General features: G+C 50.6%; 1 protein-coding gene across 2 annotated transcripts in view; it reads left to right on the top strand.

Annotated features, from left to right (window-relative positions):
- Positions 1-1,696, top strand: part of INPP5D (inositol polyphosphate-5-phosphatase D) — a 118,655-nt gene extending 116,959 nt beyond the window's left edge. For both annotated transcript variants that reach the window (XM_066280401.1, XM_066280400.1), the window contains one exon: positions 543-1,696. In XM_066280401.1, the coding sequence (XP_066136498.1) occupies positions 543-545 (3 nt within the window). In that variant the 3' untranslated portion in view covers positions 546-1,696. The remainder of the gene's footprint in view (positions 1-542) is intronic.
- Positions 1,697-12,534: the final 10,838 nt, after the last annotated feature.

Genomic DNA, 12,534 nt, shown 5'->3' with positions numbered 1-12,534 from the left:
TCCATAAATACCAAGAGCCCAGATATTTGCTTTTCGTTATTGTCATCATTAGTATTAGTCTTTAAAAATTTCCTAGTATAGTGTCCTCTCCCTTTTGATGAAATAGATTTCTTTTTGAGCAGAGCTAATCGTGCTAAGAACAGACTGTGGAGCCAGACTGTCTTGGGTTTGAATCCCCGCTCTCCCACTTCATGGCTCTATGCTGTGAGCCTCCGTTTACTCATCTGTCAAAGTGGGGCTATTAGTGGAACCTGCCTCAAGGGCTTATAAGGAGGCTCAAATTGTATTATGTATTATTACTGTATGGTATAATTTATATCTAAGCTATATATTTATGTGCTAGAGAGTCTTATGCATACATATAACACATATGCATAGATGTTAGAATATGTTTAAAGTACTTAGAACGTTACAAAGGGTTGGCTCTTCACCCTGTTAAAGGAATCCTGACGTGGCCCACCATGCTCAGGGACGGGGGATCCTTAGTTAAATCTGGCCTGGCGAGAATGCAGCGCTGACAGCCTTCTGTCTTTGGCCCACAGTGATGCCCCTGGGGACCTGCCAGCGAGACAGGAGCCCAGAGCAGCAGCACAAAGCCACTTGGACCCTCTCCTGGGACTTCCTGTTGGCCCCTCCTACTCAGCTTCCTATGCAGGGCTGCGTACTTCTCAGGAGAGGCCTGAGAAGTACGATGTGGCCTGGCTTCTGTGTGGTCCGCAGGGTGTGCTGGCTTCGAAACTTGGGCCCGAGTGCGAAGGTTGGAAGGAAAAGCACACCCAATGGGCAACATGGAACTTGGACACGTGGGCCTTGGTACTGGACCTTGGTACTTGGGAATCGAGAACCTTGTTCTGGTCACCGTTCTCAAGAAAAGAACGAAGGTGCCGATTTCCAGGTGGAACTACAAGTAATAATAATATTAATAATAATAATGGCTGCATGTATTGCGCACTCGCCACGTGCCGGGCACCTGCTGAGTACTTTACGGACATTATGAATTGTGTCTTCAGTCAACCAGGACCGTAATCCCAGACCCCCCAGGTCAAAACAGTACGTCCTGGGTGGTTTGGACAAAGCATTAAAAATCAAGGCCCATGCCCTCCTGGAGGCAGACAGGTCTTGGCTGTAGGGAGCTGAAGAGTGAGTGTTAATTTAGGGTACAAGGAGCCTGGCCTTGTCGCTTCAGTGACACAGATGGTTTTGGCTAAAGCCTCAGGGGTTCGGGCAGAGCTGGTGCCACGAACAGGGGTCCCTCTGGGTCCTCTCAGTTCTTTATCAGAACTGAGAATCAGCTCCAGCTCTTCACGTGCCCCGTGCCCTGCCTGATGTGGGCAGCCACCCCCAGGCCACAGGGGAAGCCGAGCCCCCCATCACTTATCCCATCGTGCCACTGGCAGAGTCTTTGCTGTAGCTGCAGGAGCGGAGCCCCCCGCCGGCCGCCCGGGGGGTCAGCCTTCCTGGTGTCCAGCTCCCCAAACCGTGCGGCCTTCTCTTCCCTCTCTCTTGGCTTCTGGCCCGGCTTCCTTGGCTACTAGAATAGATCGGTGGTGTCTTTCTTTGTGTTGCTTTTTCACATAACAGAATTCATGTAGGAAACCAAATCCAGACGTGTGTGTGAGTGCTGGAGACCGGACACGCCCCCCACGCCCCGTGTGTGCCAGTCTGTGAGACCAATAAATCGTGCCTTTCTCACTCAGCTCCCCTCTGCGTGGCGTTTTTTCCCCCTGGTTTTCAGCCGCAAACAACGCTGCTATGCTGTCGGGCTGAGAGCAGCGGGGAGGGGAGGGGAGGATGTGGAGGTTAACAGTGCTGATGGGCAAGCATTGTCCTGACCAGAGGGGACTGCTCAGAACAGTGTGAGGTTGGGCCCAGACCAGGAACAGCAGTAGACGTCACACCTCTTCCTGGGACTCCAGGCACCCTGCAGCCACCCAACGTCCACCTGTGACATCTCCTTCACCACCACCTACTGTCCTGCACTCCCTGGTTCCTCCTGGCTTTTGTAAGGGTTCCTTGGTGAGCTCCAGAGACAATAACACTTATAAACAACCCCTAGGTCATGGGCCTCTGGCTCCCTGCATTCGGGGACAGCTTGCACTGCCCACAGGTCAGGGAGTGGCCCCCAGCACAGCGGTCCAATGTGAGTGCTGCTGGGCTCCACCTCCACGGTGCTTTGGCCTGGGCTGCTATCCCCACCCCTTCCAGTTACTCAGTCTCTGCTCTGGCTCAGACGCCAGGCAGAGCTTAAGGGAGCCGTGTTCTTGGCAGCCAGCGGGCACACCATTCACGGCCCTTTAGCAATGCCCTGTGGAGGCAGGCAGAGACAGGACTGAGCACCCACTGCAACCTTGGCTCCTCCCGCTCAGATGGAACCCCCACCCCCTACAGGCTCACGTCCTGGTCCCCCCACAGAACCTGACCAAAGTCCCGAGGCACCGCCTCTAACTTGATAGGCTAAGGGCCAGGGTGCAGACAGCTTGAGACACTCAGAGTCCTTTAAGCCAACCCTTCCTGCACCCTTCATTCTACCCCTGAGGACCAGGGCATTGATGCCCGGGCTCCTGGGGAACCTGCTGGGTGGGCTGGCGTGCCAGGAGCGAGGGCAAAGAGCTTGAGCTCCCACCCCCACCTGGAGTGGACCTCCGGGCCCTCTCCACCATTTCTGAGAGTTCCCAGGAAAAGCAAGTTGAGCAGCAGTGTGTGGGGGGTGCTTTGGACTCCCTGTCACCTTTTACTCTGATTTCTGGCGGCCTGAGCAAGGCCAGTGCCCCTCCTGTCTCTCGCCAAAGCTCCCACACAGGTGTAACTGCCCAGAAACCTTATTTCCTTTACCCTTTATTTTGATTTTTTTTTTTTTTGCCTTTGACTCAAACTGACCTCACCCAGCACCCTGACTCCCCCAGATCCCTCTTCCTTGCTTAATTTTTTTTTTTTTTTTGGTATTTTTCGGAAGCTAGAAACGGGGAGGCAGTCAGACAGACTCCCGCATGCACCTGAACCGGGATCCACCCGGCATGCCCACCAGGGGGCGATGCTCTGCCCATCTGGGGCGTTGCTCTGTTGCAACCAGAGCTATTCTAGCACCTGAGGCAGAGCCACAGAGCCATCCTCAGCACCTGGGCCAACTTTGCTCCAATGGAGCCTTGGCTACAGGAGGGGAAGAGAGAGACAGAGGGGGAGGAGAGAGAGGGGGGTGGAGAAGCAGATGGACGCTTCTCCTGTGTGCCCTGGCTGGGAATTGAACCCGGGACTCCTGCACACCAGGCTGACACTCTACCACTGAGCCAACCGGCCAGGGCTTTCTTGCTTAATTATTAAGCCCTCAGAATAATGAGGTTCTGGTCAGCATCCGGTAGTCTTAGAAAAAGGTCCTGGGTCTGTTGACTATAGAGACAGAGTTTTCAATCAAACTAAAGACAATATTTTGGCCTCAAAGTTGTATTTAAGCTCGGGAGCTAGGAAAGCAAAACCATCTCACAAAACAGATCCTTGCAAAGTTGCACAGAGCAGCCTCACGCCTGACATCAGGGCCGGAAGCAATGATCTGTTACCTAGCACCAACCAATCAGTGGAGACCACAACCCTAATGTTAGTCACCATGATTAATGAATTTCCCTATAGAATCCATCCCCGGGAAGCCATCGGCTAGCTAGGTCTTTAAGCATTAGCTCACCTGTGACTCCAGGCATGGGACCATCTCCTGAATAAAATCCTTACTTTCTTTGGCTGCAAACTCCCGTTCATGTTTTCCTGGGCTCTGTGTACACAGACAGATGGGCCCCCTCAGTCAGGTAACACAGGCTGTGAGCACCAGCTAGGCTTTGTCTGCGAGCTGATGGACAGCAGGCCCTGCTGCAGTGACCGAAACTGGACACACTGTGAAATTTAAGAACTTTCATCCTTGCCCTTTTAACTGCTCAGTCCCAGGCCTGCTCCTCGAGGTCCCTGACCACCTTTGTCCCTGAGTTCTGGTTGCCACCTTGTATTGGGGCCCCCTCACACCAGATTTCTCTGCCATCTCTGCTTTGCCCCCAACCCTTAGAGCTCCCAAACACTCCGACAGCAGGATGAGAGGGGACCCCAGAAATTCCCACCAGATTTACAGACAGCCCCCAATTTATGGTGGTTCAGTGGCTCGACTTAGGATTTTTGGAACTTTACAAAGGTGTGGAAGTGATACGTATGGGGTAGAAACTGTACTTTAAATTTTGATCTGTTCCAAGGCCAGAGATAAGCGATTCCCTCTCGTGCTGTGGCTGCTAGCTGCAGCTCCTGTCCAGGTGCAGGGTCTCCAGGAGAAGCAGCTGATACTGTGTTGCTAGTGGTTTTGGATACTGTGTTCTGAGCACCTTTAAGGTCTTCCAGGGGAAGCTATGACGTTCAGTAAGTGAGATGCAGTAAATGCCTTTCCAATTTAGAGTACTTGCAGTTTACGGAGGGTTCTGGGGATGTAAGCCCATCGTGGGTCGAGAAGCAGCTATGTTTTGTGTCAGCTCTTCTTCCCCGAGCTCCCTAACCAGGCAGGTGGATTCACAAACAAGCCTTTCTCACCAAAGTGCCCCCCACCCCTGAGATCCGTCCTGTGGTCTCCTGAGATAGCAGAGGCTGCTACAGTCATTTTTTTATTTTTATTTTTTGTATTTTTCTGAAGTTGGAAACGGGGAGGCAGTCAGACAGACTCCTGCATGCGCCCGACCGGGATCCACCCAGCATGCCCACCAGGGGGCGATGCTGTGCCCATCTAGGGCGTCACTCTGTTGCGACCAGAGCCGTTCTAGTGCCTGAGGCAGAGGCCATGGACCCATCCTCAGTGCCCGGGCCAACTTTGCTCCAATGGAGCCTCAGCTTCGGGAGGGGAAGAGAGAGACAGAGAGGAAGAAGAGGGGGAAGGTTGGAGAAGCAGATGGGCGCTTCTCCTGTGTGCCCTGGCCGGGAATCGAACCCGGGACTCCTGCACGCCAGGCCGATGCTCTATCACTGAGCCAACCAGCCAGTGATAGAGTCACTTTTTAAATTTTGTTTTGTTTTGTTTTTACAGTGACAGAGAGAGGGATAGATAGGGACAGACAGATAGGAACGAAGAGAGATGAGAAGCATCAATCATCAGTTTTTCATTGTGGCACCATAGTTGTTCATTGATTGCTTTCTCATATGTGCCTTGACTTGGGGCTGCAGCAGATCGAGTAATCCCTTGCTGGAGCCAGTGACCTTGGGTCCAAGCTGGTGAGCTTTGCTCAAACCAGATGAGCCCGGGCTCAAGGTGGCAACCTCAGGGTCTGGAACCTGAGTCCTCCGCATCCCAGTCCGATGTTCCATCCACTGCGCCACTGCCCAGTCAGGCACTTTTTAAATTTTTTTGAAAAGATTTTATTTATCCATTTTAGAGAAGAGAGAGAGAGAGAAGGGGGAGGAGCAGAAGCATCAACTCCCATATGAACCTTGACCAGGCAAGCCCAGGGTTTTGAACTGGCGACCTCAGCGTTCCAGGTCGATGCTCTTATCCCCTGTGCCACCACAGATCAGGCTACAGTCATTTTTTTAAAAGCACATTTTCCCTTCTTTGCATGATCATATGAACGCTGGTTGGAAACAGCAGATTTTGTGCCAACAGGAAGGCATTGCTCTACAGTGGACGTTCTCTAATAGCCAGTCAGTCCCCACCCCGGCTTGGCCTGAAGGCCAGCAGCTGCAGCCACGTCCCAGGCGATCAGTCAGCCTTCGGGCGCTTCCTCCCGCCTGGCTTTCGGTTCTTTTTCCATCCGGATAGGAGGGAAAGGAGTGCAGCTTTCAGAGAAGCTCCCTCCCACAGCGACCTTCCCTAACGCAGCTCAGCCTGCAGGTTCTCTCTCCGCCTGCCCTTAAAATAGCTCCTTTTCTCTCCGCACACTGATTTCCATGGAGATCCAGCCGTCTGGGGGCCTGGAAGCTTTCGGCAAGGCAGTAAGCCCAGGTCCCAGCCTTCACTCCAACAGCAAGAGGCCCTTTGTGATGCAAACGCCTCGTCTGACCTGCAGAGACGCCCCGCCCCCCTCCCCCCCAGCTCCCTTTCTGGGAAATCCGCACTGTGCCAGTGCCCTGGCAGGCAGAGTCCCAGACCACGGACTTCCTTGTCCTTTCCTGTCTGGGCGCTGGCTTGTGCTGGTCAGTTCTCGATCATGCACCGCCTGGGCTTGTCTGTGAGAAATGTGATCCCAGACGTGCACAGCGGGTGGGATCTCCCTCATTCCCTCGACCACATACATGTTGGTGGCGTGTGCTGGGCCTCGGGAGTCAGCGCATTAATTAAGGGGGACCACGGGCATAGGGAGGGTGTTACATCCTAGGCTGTGGGGGTCAGACAGAATGGGGTTGAACTATCCTGATGTTCATTTCCAGAAGTGTGATCTCACACTGGGCACTTAGGTTTTCTGAGCCTCAGTCTCCCCATCTCTACAATGGGGAGAAGGGCGCCTTGTGCACAGGGTGGTTGTGTGCGCTCCGGGAGCCCTGCAGGCCCAGGGACTCGGCCTGTGTCTTCAAGGCACTCACTGACACTCCCTCTCCCTGGAGCCAAGACTGCGCCCTGACAGAGGCATCCGAGCCAGGTGGGCACTGTGGGAGTGTCCTGGAAGGAGGGAGGCAGAGGCCTCCGGGCTGGGGTGAGTGCCTGAACTAAGCAAGGCAAGATCGAGGGGCAGGTGGAGACCAGGAAAGCCGGGAAGACAAGGGGCCTTGAGGGGCTCGTTGAGGCCGAGGAGGAGCTAGTTGAGACTAAGGAGGAACTGATTGAGGCAGAGGAGGAGCTAGTTGAGACTAAGGAGGAACTGGTTGAGGCTGAGGAGGAGCTAGTTGAGGCCGAGGAGGTGCTAGTTGAGGCCAGCTGGACTAGATGAAGCCAAGGAGAAGCTAGTGAGGTCAGAGGAACTCGTTGAGGTCAGGGTGACCAGTTGAGGCTTGGGTGGGTGGAAGCTGAGGAGGGGTGGGGGTGGGGGTGGGGAAGGGGGTGTTGGGCAGATAAAATGTATTATGCTCACTTTGTTAAAGATGGCGCTGCCCACATGGAAGCCTGTTGCCCAGGTGATATTAATATGTGTTCGGGGCAGGCTGTGGGCAGGCAGAATCCTTGTAGCCTGGGGCTTGGTTTTTAGGACTAAGCCTTTCCCACCCTTTTTGATGTGGGGTGGTACACTCTCATGAGGAATCCCATCATGCCTCAGATAAGTGACTTTGTATTAGAGACTTCCCTATTTTGTAGATTGGATTAAAGGTTTTAATTTCTGCACTATAAAGTGAGGCAGACAGGGAGCTTGCACTCTCGGTTCCTGAGATAAGCATTAGAGAGGACAGCAGAGAAAGGCCATGTGGAGGAGGCCAGGAGAAGCAGCCAAGATGGCGGAGTATTGAGTGAGAAGCCAGTTTGTGCAGAGTTTATGCAGGGAGAAGAAGGAAGGAGATGGGGAACAGAGGTGAGTAAGTCTGGTGAGCTAAAAACCTTTGATTCTAGGAAACTCGGATAAGTCAGTAGCTTTGTGAGCACTGAATGAGTGGGTTTTGGAGCCCAGTGTGTGTTTTTACTTGCCTGCCAGGTGCAAGCTAGGATTAAAGCTAATGGTCCACCAGTTCTTGGCTTCATTGTTTCATTACCGACTGTCCTAATCCAATGCGAACCTGCATGGGCTAGGAGGCTGTGATGGTGGCCGCGCCTACTGGCTTCACAATTTTCATGCCTGATTTTGAGCGTATCCCCCAAAATTGTCTTGCTTTAGTTATTTTATTTTTTATTTATTGATTTGAGAGGGAGAAACATTGATTGGTCTTTCTACCCATTTATTCATTCATTGGTTGATTCTTTTAAATTATTTATTTATTTATTTAGTCACAATGACAGAGAGAGTCAGAGAGAGGGACAGACAGAAAGGGAGAGAGATGAGAAGCATCAATTCTTCATTACGGCACCTTAGTTGTTCATTGATTGCTTTCTCATATGTGCCTTGACTGGGGGTGGGATGGCTACAGCAGACTGAGTGACCCCTTGCTTGAGCCAGTGACCTTGGGTCTCGAACCTGGGTCCTCCGCATCCCAGTCCGCCGCTCTGTCCACTGCGCCACCACCTGGTCAGGCCGTTGGTTGATTCTTTTTTTTTTTTTTTTTTTTTTTTTTTTTTTTTAAAGGGATTTTTAACAGGGAAGGGATTAGCAATCTTTTTTTTTTTTTTTAATCTTTTTTTTTTTCTTTATTCATTTTTAGAGAGGAGAGAGAGAGGGAAAGAGAGAGAGACAGAGAGAGAAGGGGGAGGAGCTGGAAGCATCAACTCCCATATGTGCCTTGACCAGGCAAGCCCAGGGTTTCGAACCGGCAACCTCAGCATTTCCAGGTCGACACATTATCCACTGCGCCACCACAGGTCAGGCCGTTGGTTGATTCTTGCATGTGCCCTGACCCGGGGTTGAACCCACAACCTTGGTGTATCAGGATGACGCTCTAACTGAGCTACCCGGCCGGGGCTTGCATCAGTTATTTTAAAAGAGTGTTCAGTTTAGGTAGTGACTAACAGCCCTGACTCTGGAGCCGGAGTGTCTAAATGTGCCAAAAACGTGCCAACCTCCAGGCCAGGCTGTGAGAACCATGAGGAATAAGGCAATATGCCAGGCTTTGAGAAGAGGCAATGACACAGGCTAACAGTTATATTGCTGCCTGGTAAGGGGTGTGAGAATAAAAGACCCAGGCGACAAATATCCTTCAGGAGTTAGCTAGGGAAACATATTATGATTAAAATGATCATTAAAATGGTGGTGAGGATCTTGGCCTCTGGGGCCAGACTGGTTGGGTCTAGCCTCCAACCCCACTGTCAATCGACTGTGTGACCTTGGCTAAGAACTAACCTCGCATTGCATCCGTTTCCCCATATTTACAAAAAGGAGGCAATGATGCCTGGCCAGGCGGTGGCGCAGTGGATAGAGCATCGGACTGGGATGCAGAGGACCCAGGTTTGAGCCAAGGTCGCTGGCTCGAGCAAGGGGTTACTCGGTCTGCTGAAGGCCCGTGGTCAAGACACAAATGAGAAAGCAATCAATGAACAACTAAGGTGTCACAATGAAAAACTGATAATTGATGCTTCTCATCTCTCTCCGTTTCTGTCTGTCTGTTCCTATCTATCTCTCTCTCTCTGTCCCTGTAAAAAAAAAAAAAAAAAAAAAAAAAGGGAGGCAATGACATCAACTTTCCATGCACCCTAGTTACTCTAGTTTTGTTTTATTTTTTTATCTGATGTTAACAGTTAACTGGGCATCCTATGTTTTATCTGACAAGTCTACTATCACTCCATCTACATGAGGATTCAGGTAATACTGTCTCCCTTCCCCAGAGCTGGGGGACTATCGTGCTTCCTCACCTGCAAGGAGGCACTGCGTCTTTGACTCTATAGGTACAAGCCTGACGCGAGCAGAGAGTGCAGATAGTAACTCACACCAAGTGCAAACGGGATGGCGAGTTCTGGCTTTCCTGTCAAAGAGAACCAAGTGGAAGCTAAGGGACTGTTTGTTTCAGGGTAGAATTTTTAAACACAGATGAAAACTTAAAGAAGTAACTGTTCCCTGTCAACATTTCATTTACCTCATAAGTTATCTAAAGTTAGCTACCTATTGGCCGCATGGCTTTGGACAAGTTATTTAACATCTTGGGGGAGACTGAATTAATTTAAGTTCAGCCACACTACCCTTTAAAAACAGTCAGTGCTCAGGCCCTGGCCAGTTGGCTCAGTGGTAGAGTGTCGGCCTGGCGTGCAGAAGTCCCAGGTTCGATTCCCGGCCAGGGCACACAGGAGAAGCGCCCATCTGCTTCTCCACCTCTCCCCCTCTCCTTCCTCTCTGTCTCTCTCTTACCCTCCCGCAGCCAAGGCTCCATTGGAGCAAAGATGGCCCGGGCGCTGGGGATGGCTCCTTGGCCTCTGCCCCAGGCGCTAGAGTGGCTCTGGTCACAACAGAGCGACGCCCCAGAGGGGCAGAGCATCGCCCCCTGGTGGGCAGAGCATCGCCCCTGGTGGGCGTGCCGGGTGGATCCCGGTCGGGCGCATGCGGGAATCTGTCTGACTGTCTCTCCCCGTTTCTAGCTTCAGAAAAATACAAAAAAAAAAAAGTCAGTGCTCGTCAGAGGACCAGGACAAAGCTGAGGCCCTGCAGTGAGTGTACTGTTCACAGTACCCAGGATATAATATTGTTACAATTCCAGCACACAGTCCAAAATTGTCTTACATGAAAAGCATCTGCAAAACGTGACCCATCTTAAGAGAGAAGATAAACAACAGAGATCAACCCATTCCAGATACAGAAGTCACCAGACAAAGGTGTTTTCAGCGGCTGTGATGACTAGACCTAAGTACATAAAGAAAAATACTCTTGAAATAAAAAGATAGGAATAGACATTTTTAAAAGTCAACCCAGAATTCTAGCCCCAGTGAAAATACTCTTCAAAAATCAAGCTGAAATAAAGACATTTTTCAAGATAAAACCGAGAGAATTTGTTTCTATCAGCTCTACTACAAAAAAAAAAGTTGCAGTTTAAGGAAATGTCTTTAAACTGATAAACTATGATAATAGGCAGAAACTCAGCTCTTAAGGGAAAAAAATGAAAAGCCTTGGAAATGGTAAATGTATGGATAAGTGTAAAAGACATTCTTTTTTTTTTTTTTTTACAGAGACAGAGAGAGTCAGAGAGAGGGATAGACAGGGACAGACAGACAGGAACGGAGAGAGATGAAAAGCATCAATCATCAGTTTTTCGTTGCGACACCTTAGTTGTTCATCAACTGCTCTCTCATATGTGCCTTGACCGTGGGCCTTCAGCAGACCAAGCAACCCCTTGCTCAGGCCAGCAACCTTCGGTCCAAGCTGGTGAGCTTTTGCTCAAACCAAATGAGCCCGCACTCAAGCTGGCGACCTCGGGGTCTCGAACCTGGGTCCTCTGCATCCCAGTCCGACGCTCCATCCACTGCGCCACCGCCTGGTCAGGCAACTCTTATTCTCTTGATTTCTTTAAAATCTGACTGTGTAAAGCAATAATTGTAACATTTTACTGTAAGATTTTTAATGTATGTAGATGTAATACTCCCGACAATAGTAGCAGGACAGAGAACTGTGGGAAATGGAGCTATATATGATTAAACTATGAGGTTTAATCATTTTACAGAAAGTGCAGGAATATGAACTCTGCACAGACTTGCTGTGTTAGAAATGTATAGTTTACTCTCCAGAGCTACCCCTGAAGAAGAGGTTTTTGGAGGATCTGTACTTCTTCCGGCGGTCTCTGCTTCCACATTCATGTGTCCTGCTGTGTCTGGTCTTGGACCTTTTCTGTCCCATGCTGGCCCCTGTCTAATTCCTTCACTCCGCAAAACACCGATGAAAGTCCAAGTGCAAGACAGACAGACGGCACTGAAAGTTGAGGAAACAGATTGTTAGGACAGAATATCATCCCCACGACTTCCAAATAACTCTTAAACATCTTTTTTTTTTTTTTTAGAGGAGGGGAGAGAGACAGGCTCCCCGACCAGAATCTACCCCACAATGCCTGTCTGAGGCCGGTGCTCAAATCAACCAAGCTATGCTCAATGCCTGAGGCTGACGCTCAGACCAACCGGGCTATCCTCCGTGCCTGGGGCCAATGCTCTAACCAATCAAGCCACTGGCTGTGAGACGGGGAGAGAGAGAAGAAGGAGAGGGAGGGGAAGAGAAGCAGATGGTCATTTCTCATGTGTGCCCTGACCAGGGATCAAACCTGGGATGTCCGCAAGCTGGGCCAACTCTCTATCCACTGAGCCAGTTGGCCAGAGTCGTGTTAGACATGTTTGTTTGTTTGTTTATTTTACAGGGACAGAGAGAGAGTCAGAGAGAGGGATAGACAGGAACAAACAGACAGGAACGGAGAGAGATGAGAAGCATCAATCATCAGTTTTTCATTGCGACACGTTAGTTGTTCATTGATTGCTTTCTCAGATGTGCCTTGACCGTGGGGCTTCAGCAGACCGAGTGACCCGACCCCTTGCTCGAGCCAGCGACCGTGGGTCCAAGTTGGTGAGCTTTGCTCAAACCAGATGAGCCCGCGCTCAAGCTGGCGACCTCGGGGTCTCAAACCTGGGTCCTCTACATCCCAGTCCAATGCTCTATCCACTGCGCCACCGCCTGGTCAGGCTAGACATTTTTATTCTTAAAATTCTTCAGTCACCTAGTCACCAGAAATTTCTCTCTGTTTTTTTTTTCCTCTGGGGCCTTCCCTTTGCTGAGAACCCTCTACAGTCTCAACACTTTGTCCTATTGAGCAATAGTTGTTCTATCTCATTCAAAATACATCTTGGTCTGACCTGTGGTGGTGCAGTGGATAAAGCTTTGACCTGGAACACTGAGGTCGTCGGTTCAAAACCCTGGGCTTGCCTGGTCAAGGCACATATGGGAGTTGATGCATCTTGCTCCCCCCCTCTGTCTCTTCCTATCTCTCTCTCAAAATGAATAAATTTTTAAAAAAAACAAAACATCTTGACCATGCCTTGGGGGTTGTCACTTC

The sequence above is a fragment of the Saccopteryx bilineata genome, chromosome 5 (genome assembly GCF_036850765.1).
Source record: "Saccopteryx bilineata isolate mSacBil1 chromosome 5, mSacBil1_pri_phased_curated, whole genome shotgun sequence".
Taxonomy (NCBI): Eukaryota; Metazoa; Chordata; class Mammalia; order Chiroptera; family Emballonuridae; genus Saccopteryx; species Saccopteryx bilineata.
Note: the sequence above shows the minus strand (reverse complement) of the source record. Positions and strands in the feature narration are given on the sequence as shown.